The 18,565-nt window shown below is 43.7% G+C and overlaps 2 protein-coding genes across 4 annotated transcripts in view; one reads left to right on the top strand and one right to left on the bottom strand.

Annotated features, from left to right (window-relative positions):
• Positions 1-18,565, bottom strand: part of LOC103280960 (zinc finger protein 585A) — a 38,039-nt gene that overhangs the window by 2,753 nt on the left and 16,721 nt on the right. For all 3 annotated transcript variants that reach the window (XM_062973324.1, XM_062973322.1, XM_062973323.1), the window contains exons 9-10: positions 4,516-6,723; positions 1,687-1,748 (exon numbers count right to left, since the gene is read on the bottom strand). In XM_062973324.1, the coding sequence (XP_062829394.1) occupies positions 1,687-1,748; positions 4,516-6,723 (2,270 nt within the window). The remainder of the gene's footprint in view (positions 1-1,686; positions 1,749-4,515; positions 6,724-18,565) is intronic.
• LOC100565930 (CD82 antigen-like) lies at positions 11,762-13,056 on the top strand. Its single transcript, XM_062973505.1, has one exon. The coding sequence runs from the start codon at positions 11,897-11,899 to the stop codon at positions 12,665-12,667; it is 771 nt and encodes a 256-aa protein (XP_062829575.1). The 5' UTR covers positions 11,762-11,896; the 3' UTR covers positions 12,668-13,056.

An 18,565-nucleotide genomic window follows, 5' to 3' on the forward strand; every position in this document is an offset into this window, starting at 1 on the left:
CTGAAACAACAAGAAGAAGATCAGGATGAGGAAACATTAAATGGTAAAGTCCACCTTTTTGTTAAAAGGAGGTGTATGTCAGGACTGCCGTATCAGCCTGGGACTGGCTGCTTCGGTTCTCTGACAGAAAGAAGGGAGGTGGGGGGAGGAAGGCTGGGAACAGTTGGGGAAAGTAGTGTAAATAAGACTTCTGTTTTGTGAGGGAAATTGAAACTGCAGTTAACAGACTGTGGACACAGTGTTTGTCCACTAGGGGGCGTATGAGAATTGCGGCTGATACAGGAGGTTTGAGTGCGAAAACTTTAGAACTGTCTTTTCAAGGATTGTGGAAAGAAAGAATAAACCACTTGTCTCCAGCGATTTATTCTGTGAGCTTGATTTTAACTCCCAAGTTCTTCCAGAGTCTGACAGTGTAAGTAAAGTGTTCCCTCACTACTTTGCGATTTGCTTTTTGCGGATTCGTTGTTTTGCGGTTTTTCAATATACTCTAAAAGAATATTATAAATAATAAAAAATTACAATTTACAGCCTAAGGAAGGGAGGAAGGAGAAGCCGAAGGGAGAGAAAAGGAGCCCAAGCGGCAACGGGAGAAGGAGGCAATTTATCAACAAACGATTGGTTGATAAAGACTTAAAATAGTGTATAACTACTAAAATAATGTATAAATATTAAAATAAATATAGTGTCCCTATAGTTGTGGATTTTCACTTATTGCGGATGGTCCTTGAACATAACTCCTGCAATAAGTGAGGGAACACTGTACTATTGGACTGGATGGGGGTGGGGAACATCTTTCAGGTAAAGACTAGCCAGTTTGGGGACATATAATGTGAATTACACTTGGAAGCAGCCTCCAATAAGGACTGGAAGTATGTGCCGATGTTAGCGTACTGTTCTTGTAGGGCCATTCTTGGAAAAGAAAAACCTCTTTGGATGATATATTAGCGTTCCAAAGCGGAGGCATCTGTTTTGCTATTGTCCTGTTTGTTCCTGCAGAATTCTGGGAAATGTAATCTAGGGCAGGGCCTTTGGCATTCTCAGCCAGAGGTCCTTGGCTTCGCTAAACTACATTTCCCATAATTCTGCAGGGGCAAATCAAGTAGTAGCAAAGCGGGTGCCTCCGCTTTAGAACGCTAATGTGATATGGTCCTTTGTTTCTCCCAAGCATCTCTTATCAAACTCAATGTCAATAGTTCCTTGTGTTTGGATGGAACTTGGGGTCTCTTCCAGTTCTGGGACTTAATGATTCCAGATGATGTGAATCTAAGGTGGGCAACCTTAGACCCTGGCACCATCTGGAACAGGCACAGGCAAACTTCTGTCCTTCAAGTGTTTTGGACTTCAACTCTTACAATTTCTAGCAAGTTCAGCTCTTGCAATCTACAAGGCCCTGCATTCCCCCCCCCCCCCCACACCAAATTTCAATTTTATTATGAAAAATGCATTTCCTCATCCTTTGCATAGTTGTCACAGTGCACGGACCACCAACACATCCCCCAAATTATATCAAGATATGATTTCTAAAAATATTTTCAGGTCTAGTGTAGTGTATAGTCTGCCCTGGAACTGAGAAACCCTCCTTCCAGATCCCTTGAAGTTTTCTCTTTTGGTTAAAGACATTTAACCATGACATTTAAGAGATCTTTTCTATTGGTAAGAAAACAAAATAATTGGAGTTTTCCTTACCACAGCGGTGCTGATTTCTTCCACAGAGAGTTCTGCAAGATCTGAAGAGACAGCAACAAAACCTAAAAGGCAGGAAGCAATCTTGGGGTAAATTTTACAGACAACCCTAGATGTGGGAAGATGATAGGAGGTTTCTCACATTATACACTAGCGTGGAAAAAAATTGGTTAAGAGATGCTATACTTTCATGGATGCAAATCTAAACCTGGGAGTCTTCTAATGAAATGCATAAAATGACAGAAAAACTGGGTTGCTGTGAGTTTTCTGGGCAGTATGGCCATGTTCCAGAAGTGCTTGTAAAGCTAAAACTCCCAGGATTTCATAGTGTTGAGCTATGGTGGGTAATGTTCCATATGAAAACATTCAAAGGTAAAGAGTCTCTATGGTGGGAGAAAAATGGGATAAAACTAAGGTCTATAAATAAAAATAAATCCAATGCCCTGCTGTTGATTGCAGAAAAAAGTTTGATCCCACAAGCTCTTTTCTCTGCTGGCAATGGCAGCCATCAGCAGCTGCCTTGGATGACTGAGGAATACCATATCAATTTCTTAGAATTCTCTAGAGCAGGAATGGGTAAACTTCAGCTCTCCGGGTGTTTTGGACTTCAACTCCCAGAATTCCTAACAACCTACGTAATTATTATGCGTAATTAAATGGAAGCTATATTCCAATCACTTGGTGTTGCTACAAGCTTCAGGCTGACATAGGATCCGTACCAGCAATGCACCCTCCCTGCAGCTTGGAAATCTCTTTGTTTTTCTGATACCCGCAGTCAGCATGGTTTCCCACCATGGGGGCTGCATTAAAAAGTAATTTTCTCAGATTCTGGTTTTGTTGTTGTTATCAACCAAGCGAAAGAATTGGTATCAATATTGCTGCTACCAGAGAGCCTTTTAACTGGGGATTCTGGGAATTAGAACATGGGATCATAGAATCATAGCTAAGAGACTACAACTTCCTGCCATGTAAAAACATACCAGCCAAGCACTCTCAACAGATGGCCATCCAGCCTCTGCTTAAAAACCTCCAGAAAAGGAAATTTTTACCATACTCCCATAGTACCTTGCTGATGAGCTCTTACGACCAAGAAGTTATTCCTAATGTTTGGGTGGAATCTCTTTCCCTGCAATTTGAATCCATTGCTCAAATTCCTCACCTGCTAAACCAGTGGTTCCTGACCTTTTTTTGACCAGGGTTTACTTGAACAGGGACCACTTTGACCAAAGACACTCTCCAACATTAGTACCAAAAGAGTTACTGTAACGAAGCGTGATATTTTTTTTTAGTTTACAGATGCCATGTTTAACTGTGTTTTAAAAGAGTCAGTATTTCAGTTACTCTGCACTCATGAGTGGTTGCCATGGAGAAGGGGGCAAGAGCCAACTGCGTTTAGCTGAAGAGAGAGCAGAATTTGGAGGGAAACTCAGTCTGTGGTCAGAGAACCACAGGGAAAGTTGATTTTAAGTAGTCTGTGCTCTGATAAGGTACAGGGAAGTCTGATTCTCAGTTGAGGGGATCAGGGAGACTCAAGAGTTTGAGTCAGTTTAAAAATAAGTTTGGTGGCTTATTTTAAGGTAGTCTGTTTCCAGATAAGGAAGAGATAGTCTGTGATTGAAATTCACAGGGTGACTGCAAGTTAAAGCAGTGGAGAAAGAAGTGATATTTTAAGAAGTTTGAATCACCTCATTCTAGCTTTGCAACTGTCAATCAAAGTGCCTCTAAGTGAGAATTGTAACCATTAAGCTTGTGCCTCAATAAACGTGTTATTGTTCTCTCAAACATCTCAGTCTCTGTCATATATACACACATCAAGAATAAACAAGAAGAAGAAAGAAAAATAAAATTTTAAAAGTCTCCTCTCTAAGTAGCCAGTGGCTAAATATTCCTATAGTGGTGGCAAGAATTGATGATCCCCTTGACATTTGGTGGCAGCATTATAAAACCTCTATAATTTGGTGGCAGCTTTTAAATAAAAACATCTTTAATAACTGGTGGCAGCGGATATAAAATATATAATAATTAATTAATAAAAACAACCTCCACCTCCATGTCTCCGCAATCGGTGTCAGAGGTGGGATTTTTAAAAAGATTTCTCCCCCTTTCTGACATCTTTGCAGTTACGAATCAATTTTTGGTCAACTTTAGATTTGGTTTGGTTATCTGGGGTGCTGATTCAGAAAAATGCATAGGACAGACCTCATCAGCTCTTGTTTCTGATAGATACATATGCCATCCAGCAGTCGCCATCTGCTCACCCACAGAAAACCGTATTTAATCATCTAGAGCTGATGTGGTCTATCCAATGCAATTTTCTGAATCAGCACCCCAAATAACTCCAGGAACAGGCCTAAAAGCGAAAACACCAAAAATATATATTATTTTTTGGTTGGGCTGTGTTGTTATCTGTGGATTTTGTTAATGCTCGTGTTAAAAAAGAAAGATGGGGAGGGGGCTGAGGTTCACAAAATACAAAAAGTGGAGTGTGAGACCCAAGAAACTGTCCCTAATGATTTTAATAACAACAACAACAACTTTGGGGGACTAAATAGGGTCTTACGAAGGACTACTTTCCCATTACAATTGATGTGTGGCAATGGGAGCTAATAATAATAGTAATAATAATAATAATAATAATAATAATAATAACAACTTTGCAGGACAAAACAATTTTCCCCGTATGTTTTGCAGACCTTATTTTAGGTCTCAAGGCCCACCAGTGGGCCGTGGCCCACAAGTTGGGAACCACTGTGCTAAACTAAGGTCCTCTCTCCAAAGATCTCACCATGGGCTCTCCCTTTTAAATTGATTTTTCCACGGAGCTTCACTCACCTGTGTGGGTCCTTTCGTGTTTTCCCAGTTGAGAACGCCGGCTGAAGCTTTCTGGGCATTCAGAGCACTGATAGCGCTTCCTTCCCGTGTGAATAGCACTGTGTGTGATCAGGGATTTCTTCCAGCTGAAGCTCTTGTCACACTGGGAACATTTGTACGGCTTCTCTCCCGTATGCGTCCTCATGTGGACAATCAAGGCAACTTTCTGGTTAAAGCTCTTTCCGCAGTCAAAGCAGACATGCGGCTTCTCCCCCGTGTGGATGATCTCATGCCGAGCCAGGTGTCCCTTTTTATGAAAGCACTTCCCACATTTGGCACAGGCATAGGGTTTCTCCCCGGTGTGAATCCGCATGTGATTGATGAGGCCACCTTTCCAGTTGAATCCTTTGCCACACTCGGAGCACTGGTGGGGCTTCTCCCCCGTGTGGGTCCTCCTGTGTGTCACGAGGTGGTCTTTCTTACAGAAGGTTTTGCCACAGTCGGAGCATTCGTAGGGCTTTTCTCCAGTATGGGTCCTCACATGTGCCTTAAAATTGGCTTTCACGCTGTAGCTCTTCCCACACTCGGTGCATTCATGCGGCTTTTCCCCCGTGTGGGTCCGCCTGTGTGCAAAGAACGATGATTTGGCATGGAAACTTTTCCCACACTCGGGACAATCATAGGGTTTTTCGCCTGTGTGGGTCCTTTCATGCTGAATAAGGATCCATTTCCCACTGAAGGTTTTTCCACACTGAGAACACGTATAAGGTTTCTCCCCCGTGTGCGTCTTCATGTGGACATTCAAGGCCGACGACCAAGTGAAACTTTTGCCGCAGAGGGTGCATTCATGGAGAATCTGCTCCCCGGTATGTTTCCTCATGTGCATATCGAGGGAACGTTTCCAATGAAAGCTCTGCCCACAGTCGGAGCAGGTATGTGTCCGCTCTCCGGTATGGGTTTTCTCGTGCATCAAAAGGTAAGAGGAACTCAAGAATCCCTTTCCACAGTGTGAGCACTGATAAGGCCTCTCTCCGGTGTGAATTCTCTTATGGACATTCAGGTACGATTTCAGGATGAAGCCTTTACCACAGTCAGGACATTCATATGGTTTCTCCCCCGTGTGAGTTCTTCGATGTGTAATAAGGCCTGAAATCTGCTTGAAGCTTTTCTCACACTCCGAACACTCATAGGGTTTCTCTCCCGTATGGGTCCTCTTATGAGTGACAAGAGTCGCCCCGTGATTGAAGCTCTTTCCGCACACAGGGCACACATAAGGCTTCTCTCCCGTGTGGATCCTCCGGTGTGTGATGAGGTAATCTTTGCGGCCAAAGCTCTTCCCACATTCTGGGCAGTCGTGGGATTTCAGGGCCGTCCCTTCCGCGTGAGTCTTCTTGTGCCTCCGAAAAGACGCCTTGTAGCAAAAACACTTCCCGCACTCGGAGCACTGGAATGGTTTCTCGGATGTATGGCTTTGCTTGTGGATGTTGAGACTTCCTTTCTCTCTGAAGTTCTTCCCACAATCTGAGCACTGGAAAGGCTTCTCTTCAGAATGAGTCCTCATGTGCACATTGAGAGCAGATTTGACAGTGAAGTTCTTCCCACAGTCCGAACACTGATACGGCTTCTCTCCTGTGTGAATCCTCCTATGTACAGCAAGGTGTGGCTTCCGGGTGAAACATTTCCCGCAGTCCAGGCATCTGTACAGCTTCTCTCCAGTATGCATTCTCTCGTGCAAAATGAGTGACCCTCGGCGAAAGAAGCTCTTTCCACACTCAGAACATGCATAGGGCCTCTCCCCCGTGTGGACTCTCTTGTGTTGAATAACGTAGGCTTTCTCACGGAAACTCTTCCCACAGTCCAAGCATGGGTACGGTTTCTCTCCTGCATGGCTTTCCTCATGGCTGAGAAGGTCTGGATGGGAAGAAAAACACTGGCCACACTTATTGCAAGTGAACGGCTTCTCTCTGGCATGAATCCTCTCATGAATAATCAGCTGCGACCGCTTATGGAAACTTTGTCCACACTGTGCACATTTGTATGGATTCTCCTTGGATGATTTCCCCTGAACAGCTTCCTGCGCACTCTCGGCACTCTGAAGGGTTGTGGGCATCTCTTCCATCTTGGGAGCACAAAAAGGATTTCCTCCTATTTTTCTCAATATTGCTCCTTCTTCTGGCTCAGGTGTCTCCAGTCCAGTGTTGGTTTCTCTCTCCTGCACTGAGTCATCGCCTTTTGGAAGAACAACATAGAATGATAAGTGAGGGTCTATAGCAAAAAAATGCTGCAGGGTAGGGCATTTTCTTATCCTTATCTCATTTTCCACTCCCTACAGCAGTTAGCATCCCATTAGCCTTGAATATGCTTTTTACTGAACTGTTTGCAGGATTCTTCCTCTACCTTTTGTGTTTTTATATTTCAGTGACTTTGAGGTTCTTCTAAGCTACCCAAAAGCAACCTAAATGTGCATGGTTGCTGCTGTTTTGTGACAGCCCACAAATTACAGCTAAAACTTCTCTTAACTTGCTTTGCATTATTAACAGCCACCTATTCCTAAGTTTTATGCTACATCTTGAGCATTGTAATGGATTCTGTTTTGCACTATTTTTGAAGATTTCTGGAAGAATCCAATAGTGCAAATAGGGTTGCTAGATAGAAAACTGGAGGGCGTGGTCCTGTAGATTAAATGGCTATGTATGGAACAGTGGTTCCCAACCTTTGGACCTCCAGGTGTTTTGGACTTCAACTCCCAGAAATCCCAGCCCGCTTGCCAGCTCTTAGGAATTGTGGGAGCTGAAGTCCAAACCACCTGGAAGCCCAAAGGTTGGGAATCATTGGTATAGAAGAAAAAATGTCAGCAGGTGTTGTTTGCCATGCAAACAGGTATCAAGCAACACCTGCTGAAATTGTTATTGTCAAAGGCTTTCATGGCTGGAATCACTGGGTTGCTGTGAGTTTTCCAGGCTGTATGGCCATGTTCCAAAAGCATTCTCTTCTAATGTTTTGCCCACAACAATGGCAGGCATCCTCAGACAGATAAGAGTTCTTTTTCTCATCCTGGACATTCCACAGATATAGAAACCCCACTTGCCTAATTTCCAACAGATGCCTGCCATAGATGTGGGTAAAATATCAGGAGAGACTGTTTCTGCAACATGGCCATACAGCTCGGAAAACCCATAGGAACCTGCTGAAATTCCTACTAAACAAGAAGTAAGGCACAGAAGCTCTTTTCAGTTTCATCCTGGTTACTCTATCCAGAAATGAGAAGAACTGAGGAGCCAAACTGAATCATGTAACTTCCAATAACAGAACATAAAACATTTTTGGATGCTTCACTTTAGCCTTGCCCAAACTGATGTTTTGGACTGCAATTCCCACCGGTTACAGCTACAAGGCAAGAGAGGCCTCTTCTTTGGAGACTTTTAAACAGACGGATGGCCATCTGTCAGGGGTGCTTTGAATGTGATTTTTCTGCTTCTTGGCAGGAGGTTAGATTACATGACCCATGAGGCCTCTTTGAACTCTATAAACAAAGGTTTAAGGTTCAACATATCTGAAAAATATCAGCTTGTGGGAGGTCTCCCCAAAACAGACTGAACCATACTGCAAAACATCTAGACACGTTCTTCGGACAACAGACACAACACTGGAATAAAATACACATGAGAAAAACATAGGTACTGTAGTTTGGAAATGGTGGGTTTGCTTGCCTTTTATGGTCATTGCATATTTTTGTAAGAATTCTATATAAAGTTTGCTTAATTGCTCACTCAGGGTGGACTTCTGGACCACCAAGCCAGAATCCACCCAGCATTATGTTGTTAATGAAACCAGAGTCCAAGAAGGGAAAGGGCTTGCTTAAGGCTCATAGGGGCTTTCTGAGAAACAAATGACCAGATTACTTTGAAAAAGCTCTTGCTGTGAAAGAAAAATGTTATAAGATTATGGAAAGATGGTATTTGTCAAAAGGAGAGCTCTAGAAAATGTTGGAGATGTGAGCACTATGCTGGGGCACTTTACCATATGTGTCGGTAAAGTCCAGAAATATTGGACTCAAATAAATTTGGAAAATTATTACAATATGTGATAACCACAAGAAGAATTACATATCCTCAGGGATGGAAGGGACAAGATTGAAGAGAGCAGCTGATGAAAATCTGCAAATTAGCCATGGCTGACACTGCTGATTAAGGAGAAACCTTTGACCAACATTAAGAAAGAAAGAAACATTAAGAACTCTGTTCTGTGTATTTTAATATGTATTTTATAGAAATACATTTTAATATGTATCTATATATATAAAAGAGTGATGCAATCCCTGCGACCAACAAAACAACAAAACTACAGGCCCCCAACCTTGAAATTTGACAACACAACCCATCATCCACGCCTCTAGGTTGATACAACAAAAAGAAAAGAAAAATAAAGTCCTAATTAGAGGGAATTAGAAGGAATAATTATTTTTATCCAATTGCTGCCAGTTAGAGGGCTAATCTCTGCCCACTTGGTCTCCTAGCAACCAACTCAGCCCAGGGGACAGGCAGACTTGGGCCTCACTTAGGCCTCTTCCACAGATTATCTAATTTGCACTGGATTATATGGCAGTGTAGACTCAAGGCCCTTCCACACAGCTATATAACCCATTTATAATCTTATATTATCTGCTTTGCACTGGATTATCTTGCCTCCACACTACCATATAATCCACTTCAGTGTGCATTTTATACAGCTGTGAAGAAGGGGCCTCATATAATCCAGTTCTAAGCAGATAATATAAGATTATCAATATTTATTTATTTATTTATTTCCATCATTTCTATGCCGCCCTTCTCACCCGAAGGGACTCAGGGCGGCTCACAATCTGGCAAATTCAATGCCGGTATACAGTACAAAAATAAAATATAAAGTAGAGTCTCACTTATCCAACATAAACAGGCTGGCAGGATAAGTGAATAAATTGGATAATAAGAAGGGATTCAAGAAAAGCCGATTAAACATCAAATTAGGTAATCGTTATACAAATTAAGCACCAAAACATCATATTATACAACAAATTTTTACAGAAAAAGTAGTAGTAATTACAGTAGAGTCTCACTTATCCAACTCTCGCTTATCCAACTTTCTGGATTATCCAACGCATTTTTGTAGTCAATGTTTACAATATATCATGATATTTTGGTGCTAAATTCATAAATACAGTAATTACTACATAGCATTACTGCGTATTGAACTACTTTTTCTGCCAAATTTGTTGTCTAGCATGATGTTTTGGTGCTTCATTTGTAAAATCATAACCTAATTTGATGTTTAATAGGCTTTTCCTTAATGCCTCCTTATTATCCAACATATTCGCTTATTCAACATTCTGCCGGCCCATTTATGTTGGATAAGTGAGACTCTACTGTACTATATTTATAAATTTACCACTAAAATATCACAATGAATTTAAAACACTGACTACAAAAACATTGATTATGAAAAGGCAGACTGCGTTGGATAATCCAGAACACTGTATAAGCGAATGTTGGATAAGTGAGATTCTACTTTAATATGAAATAATTACTGGGATAGAATAATACAGAACAATATAATCTCTAAAACCAGGACAGTAAATAAAGAGCAGGGAAATTGGAAATTCCACAAAGGAAACAATCAGGGCCAGCTAACACCTCCCAAGAAAGGATTCTTCCAGAAAGGAAGCTGAGAAGGGAGTGAAGCACTGTGTATTACCAAAGTCATTATTATTACTATTATTACTATTATTACTATTATTATTATTATTATTATTATTATTGTGTTGTGGTCAACCGTGAAAATGAATACAATCTGGTTCCAAGTATTCAAAAACACTAAAATCAGAATATATAAAAATTAATGTGGTATAATACAACAGAACAATAAAATCTCTAAAATCAGAACACTAAATAAAGAACAACACTCTGAAAACACAGGAATTCCACACAGGAAACAATCAGGGCCAGCTAACACCTCTCATCAAAGTATTCCCATCATCAAAGTCTGGCAAATCCTCTGTTTTCTCAGGGCCACAGACAGTAGAAGCACATAAAATATCGCAAAGAACACAACTCTGAAAACAAGGGAATTCCAGACAGGAAACAACCCAGGCCAGCTAACACCTCACAACAAAAATTTACTCAGGGAGGAAACAGCCAGGCTTTAAAGCTGCAAGGCCATTACATCCTTATCATTTTCCCTAATTGCAGCATTCATACTTGCATCCAACAGACAAAAAAAAAAAAACCAATCAGAAATATTGTATATTCACAACCTTTAGGAAATAATATCCCCTGATGGCGCAGCATGTTAAAGCGCTGAGCTGCTGAACTTCTGGACCGAAAGGTTTGAATTGGGGGAGCGGAGAGAGCCCCTACTGTTAGCCCCAGCTTCTGCCAACCCAGAAGTTCAAAAACATGCAAATGTGAGTGCATCAATAGGTACTGCTCCGGCAGGAAGGTAACGTCACTCCATGCAGTCATCCCACATGACCTTGGAGGAGTCTACGGACAACGCCGGCTCTTCGGCTTAGAAATGGAGATGAGCAGCAACTCCCAGAGTCAGACATGACTGGACTTAATGTCAGGGGAAAACGTTTACCCTTTACCTTAACTACCACCAATTCCTCAATACTTTATTTTCCATACCACCATACTTTGCCACAGCAACGCGTGGCCGGGCACAGCTAGTATAATATATAACCTAAAAATGATGAACCTAATATGTGCCCAAATTTCCCTGCCTAAAAGGGATGAAAAGAGGTAAGTTGTGCTGGGCTTAGCACAGCAGGTTAATCATCAAGCTGAAATAAATCTTGCCAACCGGAAGTTTGAGAGTTCGAAGCCCTGGTCAGGGTGAGCTCCTGACCTTTAGCCCAGCTTCTGCCTACCTAGCAGTTCAAAAACAAATGTGAGTAGATAAACAGGAACCACATTAAAGCGGGGAGGTATTCAGGCTCAGCATTTCAATCAGAAAAAGGAGGACATTTACGATCAAAGAAAGCTCTTCAGCAGTGAGATGAAGCGACAGAACCCTTGGGTGGCCAAAACCGGGCACAGTCTCCATAGATGCCGAAAGACGGGAAAGCCCATATATACCTCTATCTGTTGTCTGTCTTGTCATGGTTATAATTGGCATTGAATGTTTGCCATATATGTGTTCTGTGATCCGCCCTGAGTCCCCTTCGGGATGAGAAGAGTGGAATATAAATACTGTAAATAAATAAATGTCACTTCATGGCAGCGCACACATCACTTTATGGCAATCTTGGCATGGAACACACAGGAGAGATCTCATAGATGTTCCGCGATGTGTGTGGGCGGTGGAGTTTTCTCCCTTCCAAGTTCTGATATGAAACAAGAAAATACGTGGGGGGGAAACAGACACAATGGGGATTTGCTGTATGAAAGTCACACCATGCTTATTTTTCTTCTTCAACCACATTTTATTTATCCTGGGAGCGCTGGTTGTTGGCTTTGGGATATGGATCTTGATGGATGTGGATCCCTTCTCCGCCTTCCTGCAGGTCTCCTCACCTTCAATCAAGTGGGCAGCGTATGTCCTCATCGCAGTCGGGGGCATTACGCTGCTGAAGGGGTTCCTGGGCTGTGCAAGCATATTATGTGGGGTCCAGTGTTTTTTGGGCCTATATATCATCTGCCTGTTGCTCATCATTGCATGCCAGATTGGCACTGGCATTTATGTGTATTCCCAGGAAGAAAGCTTCAAAGAAAAATTGGCTGTGGCCTTCGGTGACTTCCTCCAGGCGTATGCGCCAAAAAATGGCACGAGAGAACCCATGGAGATTGCGCTGGATTTTGTCCAAACCAACTTCTCTTGCTGCGGCTGGACTGGACCAGAAAACTGGCTAGTCAATAAAGTTCTTCAGGAGAGAAACTGGACGTACTACCCTTGCTCCTGCGCCAATGACACCTTGCATGATTTTGGCTTTTGCCCCTTGCCGAATACATCAGTGCCTCACGAAGCCAAGGTGGAGGACTGGCCCGTTAGAAAGGAAGGTTGTAAAGATGCTGTCTATAAATGGATGGAGGGTAATTTTGACATCATTTTAGGAGTCTCCATAGGGTTGCTCATTACGGAGGTGCTGGGCATGGTGCTAGCTTTATGCATCTGTAAGAAGAAAGGGTGGATGTGCTAAAGATGACACCACCCCAATAACACACTTTTCAAAATACAGAAACCCGAGGGTTCTAGGTTGCAACAAAACAAACACAATTATTGATTCCTTGGATTCAGTGTTGTCTTTCATCCTTCTCATGAGTCTCCAGTGTTACTGTGGATTCATGGGACAGCTATATTTTTAAAGAGAGAAATCGAGTTTAGCATTCCACATACTTTCCAGCATAAGAAGGAACTTGCTTCACTCTTCCTCGGTTTGCATGGTGCCTTGCAGTTTTATCACCAGTACTGCTTTAGATGTCATTGTCCATGCCTTGATCTACTTTGGACCTTTTGTAACAAGACTGGAATGACTCCAGTTCTCGGTTGTCATTGATTTGCACATAATAAACCCTGCATTCTCTTTTATTTAGTTGAATCGGAGGATTCGGTCACAGAACACAGTTTGGCCGCTTCAACTTTTTTTTAAGCACGCAAAGTAAAGAAAAGAAAAGAGCATCTTTTTCTAATTTATCTGACATACGTTTCATACCATTAGACAAAATGAGGCCAATGTGCCTCAAGAAGCAGAGGGGCAGCTATTCCTTGGCTATCTCATCCGTTAGAGAGATGTTTGTGGGATAGGGAACTCAATGTGGTTAGACTCCAGTTCACACCAGCCCCATCTACCATAGCCAATGGTCAAACATGATGGGAACTTGAGCCCAACAGCATCTGACAGGCCACAGGATCCTTTCCTACCAGAGTAACTTGACTGGTTTGGGGAATGGTATATCTTGACTTCATGTATGTCTGGTTGGCTGCAGCTTTGCTTCAAACAAGAAATCAGCTTTGACTGATTTCTCAGATTTACCAAACTCTGCCTCAAATCTGTTGTTACATGGCTTGCTATGTTTCAATCCCTGATATAAAATGAAAATATGCCATTTCACTTACTCCACCTTTGGTAAACATTGAAGACAGACGCTGATTTAGATCTCTAATTTATCCAGTTACTTCTTTGGATAACTTCATATGCGGGGAGAGGTTGGGAGAATCAACTGAATGTTTCTTTCTCTTCTTAGATCCTATTATCTTGCTGAGCGCTTTAGACAGAAAGGGATATCACAATGGTGAATCTGTACAGTGTAGCAGGAATATACTTTTTGGTTATCGTCTATAACAAGGGAGGATAGTAATATTGTTAGTCACCCCAATCTTGCAGCTGCCTTGAATATGTTTCCTTGGTGGTTGGGCGCTTTGAACCCCCTCGATGGATTGTCACCTTGCCGTGGTGAGGGGGCTTGCGTGTTCCGATGAACCTGTGGGCACAACCACTGGAGTGATGCACTCCCAGGAGTGGCCGCAGGGGAGGTTCTAGACCAAGCACAATCCGAAGACCCAAAGACCTCAACGGCGGAGCAGGCGGAGGATAACATGGTACATGTTACAACGGCCGTGAAGGCGGAAGAAGGCTGCAACAGACTGAGAAGCCACTCTCGTTGTGTTAACCACACCACTGCTGGAACCTCACTCTGTGAAGACTGTGTGTTGACCAGCCGTGCACCAATCTCCACACATTAAAAAAAAATCACGCACAGGCGTCTTCCAACAAAAATAAAAACAAACCCACAAAAGTCCCATGGCGATCAGCGAGTGGCGACGGGGGCAGGACTGTGAAATCTGGAAGCCCCTAGTCACAGACTGGCACATGGGTGGTGGACTCAGTCGTTCTACCTCAAGGACCAAGGCAGTTGAGTAGTCCGGCAGCTGTATCCATGACTGAGCAGCCCTTTTCAGGATCTGCTCTGCTCACCCCACACGGGGAAGGGGCTAGAAAAGGTGCCCTAAACATAGTCTGCCTCTCCTACCCTGACTAGACTGCCGCGTCCAGAGGGGTCACCACTCTGCGGCCAAAAAAGAGAAATGAACTTTGGAACATGGAATGTACGGACACTGTTGGATAACACTGACAGTGAACGCCCCGAACGCAGGACCAGCAAGGGAGCTGGGACGCTTTAAGATCGACATAGCAGCCCTTCAGGAGACCCGGAGAGCAGGAGAGGGACAGCTGAAGGAAGAAAAGGGAGGCTACACCTTCTTCTGGAAGGGACTGCCTGAAGAAGAGCGAAGAATACACGGAGTTGGCTTTGCTATCAGAAACGACCTGGTGAAGCACCTGACTGAAGCACCCACTGGCATCAATGAATGACTTTCAACCCTCCGAATTAACCTTGCCAAAAACCAACAGGCAACCATCATATGCGCCTATGCACCAACTCTAGATGCTGACGAAGACATCAAGGAAAATTTTTACTGTCAGCTGGACACCATCCTATCGGAGATACCTAAGGAGGACAAAATCATCCTCCTGGGGGACTTTAATGCAAGAGTCGGAAGGGACTCCGACCTGTGGCCAGGGATCATAGGAAAAGACGGGGTCGGAAACAGCAACTCGAATGGCATCTTGCTTCTCACCAAATGCGGAGAGCACAACCTTGTCATCACCAACACGCTCTTCCACCAGAAAAACAAGCTCAAGACATCATGGAAGCACCCTCGGTCAAAGCATTGGCACCTCTTGGACTATGTTATTACACGTGCCAGAGACCGCCGCGATGTGCTTCTCACAAGAGCCATGACAGGTTCTGATGACTGCTGGACAGACCACAGGTTAATCCGATCCACGATGGCTATCAAGATCGTTCCCAAACGCAGACTCCAAGGAAGAAAAACAAGGCGCAAAATGAACACCCAAGCCCTTCAGGAGACTTCCAAACGAGCCCTTCTCCAAACAACACTCAAGGATCATCTACCCACAGAACCCCCCGAAAATGTTGAGGAACATTGGAACAAACTGAAGACCTCCATCATCACAGCCTGCGAAGAAACCATTGGATACCAAACTAAGAAACATCAAGACTGGTTTGATGATAACGACAAAGAGATCCAACAGCTAATTGATAACAAAAGGAAAGCCTTCCAAACATGGCAGAGAGACACCAACTGTGCTGCCAAGAAAAAGATCTATGCCAGTGCAAAAGCTGAGGTCCAAAGAAGGACCAGAGAACTCAAGAACATCTGGTGGACAAAGAAGGCTGAAGAAATCCAACACCTTGCAGATACCCATGACGCTCAGGGATTTATCAAAGCCACAAAGATCATTTATGGACCAAGAAACCATGCCATACAGCCCCTACGCTCATCAGATGGAACCAAAATTCTGAAGGACAAAACATCAATTGCACTACGTTGGAAAGAGCACTACCAGAACCTGCTGAATCGCAGCTCCAATGTGGCCGAAGAGACCCTCTCACAAATCCCGCAACAACAAACCAGGGATGAGCTTGCAGCACTGCCTAGTTTGAAAGAAGTCAGCAATGCCATCAGCCAACAAAAAAACAACAAAGCCAGCGGACCTGATGGGATTCCTGCTGAAATCTTCAAAGAGGGTGGACCTGAGCTGATACAACAACTCCACCAGCTCATTGAAAAGGTGTGGATGACCGAGAAAATCCCAGCAGACTTCAAGGATACCACCATCATCACCCTTTTCAAGAAAGGGGACAGAACAGACTGCGGGAACTATCGTGGTATCTCCCTTCTAACCTCCACCGGGAAAATCCTCGCAAGAATCCTTGCAAACCGCCTTCTCCCTGTCTCAGAAGACACCCTCCCAGAATCCCAGAATGGCTTCCGTCCCTCCAGAGGAACAGTGGACATGATCTTCACTGCACGACAGCTCCAAGAAAAATGCAGGGAACAAAACCAACCTCTGTACATGGCATTCATTGACCTTGCAAAGGCATTCGACACAGTGAATCGCAGCGCTCTCTGGACCATCCTCCAAAAAGTCGGGTGCCCTGACAAATTTGTGAACATCCTGTGGCTCCTCCATGATGACATGATGGCAACAGTCTTGGACAGCAACAGCTCCCAAAGTGACCCATTTAAGGTGGAATCAGGTGTCAAGCAGAGATGTGTTATTGCCCCTACCTTATTTTCCATCTTCATCGCTATGATACTTTACCTTGTTGATGGGAAGCTTCCCACTGGAGTGGAAATCATCTATCAGACAGATGGCAAGCTATTTAACCTCAGCAGACTGAAAGCCTAAACCAAGGTCACCACAACATCTGTTATAGAACTCCAATATGCTGATGACAACGTAGTCTGTGCGCATTCAGAAGAAGACCTACAAGCCACTCTAAACACCTTTGCAGAAGCATACGAGAAGCTCGGCCTCTCACTGAACATCGAGAAAACCAAAGTGCTCTTCCAACAGGCACCAGCTAATCCCTCTGCAAAGCCAGGAATACAGCTTAACGGTGTAACATTAGAAAATGTTGACCATTTCCGCTACCTTGGCAGCCACCTCTCCACAAAAGTCAACATCGACACTGAAATACAACACCGCCTGAGCTCTGCGAGTGCAGCATTTTTCCGTATGAAGCAGAGAGTTTTTGATGACCGGGACATCCGTAGAGATACCAAGGTGCTTGTTTACAAAGCTATTGTCCTCCCAACCCTGCTCTACGCCTGCGAAACATGGACTGTCTACAGACATCACACCAAACTCCTGGAGCGTTTCCATCAGCGTTGCCTCAGGAAAATCCTGCAAATCTCTTGGGAAGACAGGCGGACAAATGTCAGCGTGCTGGAAGAAGCAAAGACCACCAGCATTGAAGCGATGCTCCTACGCCATCAACTCCGCTGGACTGGCCACGTTGTCCGAATGCCCGACCACCGTCTCCCAAAGCAGTTACTCTACTCCGAACTCAAGAATGGGAAACGGAATGTTGGTGGGCAGGAAAAGAGATTTAAAGATGGGCTCAAAGCCAACCTTAAAAACTGTGGCATAGACACTGAGAACTGAGAAGCCCTGGCCCTTGAGCGCGCTAAATGGAGGTCAGCTGTAACCAGCAGTGCTGTGGAGTTCGAAGAGGCACGAATGGAGGGCTTAAGGGAGAAATGTGCCAAGAGGAAGGTGCATCAAGCTAACCCCGACCGGGACCGCCTTCCACCTGGAAACCGATGTCCTCACTGTGGGAGAATATGCGGGTCAAGAATAGGTCTCTTCAGCCACCTAAGAACCCACCCCAAGACACCAAGGATGGAAGACAATCGTCCTCGAGCTACGAGGGATCGCCTAAGAGAAGAGGGTCGCTTTGAAGGGTAGTGGGTAGCATCCGGACGTCTTCTATTTTCCAGGACATATCCTCTTCGCTAAAATCCTCATCCTCCAGTTTCCTGGATGTGTTCTCTTTCGCTTGGATGGATTTTTGTAAATGTGTGGGTTTTCTAACAAGGTCTGGAAGTTGGTGATCTGGTAGTTGAGCTCCAAGAAAGAGAGACATGAATGGTTAAAGGTGGGCAAGGAAAGCTTCCTAGCAACCATTGGGGAGGAAAACAGTGGAGAGGAGAATGCTGTAAAGAAGCCTTAAAATACTATAAAGCTGTAAAGAAGCTTTATTGTATCTGTTGGACTAACTCAGTGGAGGTGTGCTGACTCTTCACAACTGTCAGGAACTTAGCCTCCACATTGGATGGGGTTAGGGGCACAAGACGCTAATGAAAGTGAAAAAATGTAAACAATTCATTTTGATTCACCTGTGAGAACAATCCTCTAGGAATCTCTAGGTCCCCCAGCATAACCCTAGGGTCAATTTCTGCTGGATTCTGACCAAAGGATCATGCTGGAGCACATACAAACGCCTAGAGAAACGTTCACTCTAGCAATTTCTCCAACTTATCTTCTTGTGAAACTTGATGTAGAGATCCTTAGAGGAAACATACGAGGGCTATCCACAAAGTATGTTACGTTTTGGAATTAAAAATTAACGAAGTATAGGATAAAATATTTATTATATACAGTTGAAAGCCATACTTCAATAGTACTTTTAAACATAGTCCCCATTCAAAATCAGGCACTTTTCAG

Source organism: Anolis carolinensis, chromosome 2, assembly GCF_035594765.1.
Source record: "Anolis carolinensis isolate JA03-04 chromosome 2, rAnoCar3.1.pri, whole genome shotgun sequence".
Classification (NCBI taxonomy): Eukaryota; Metazoa; Chordata; class Lepidosauria; order Squamata; family Dactyloidae; genus Anolis; species Anolis carolinensis.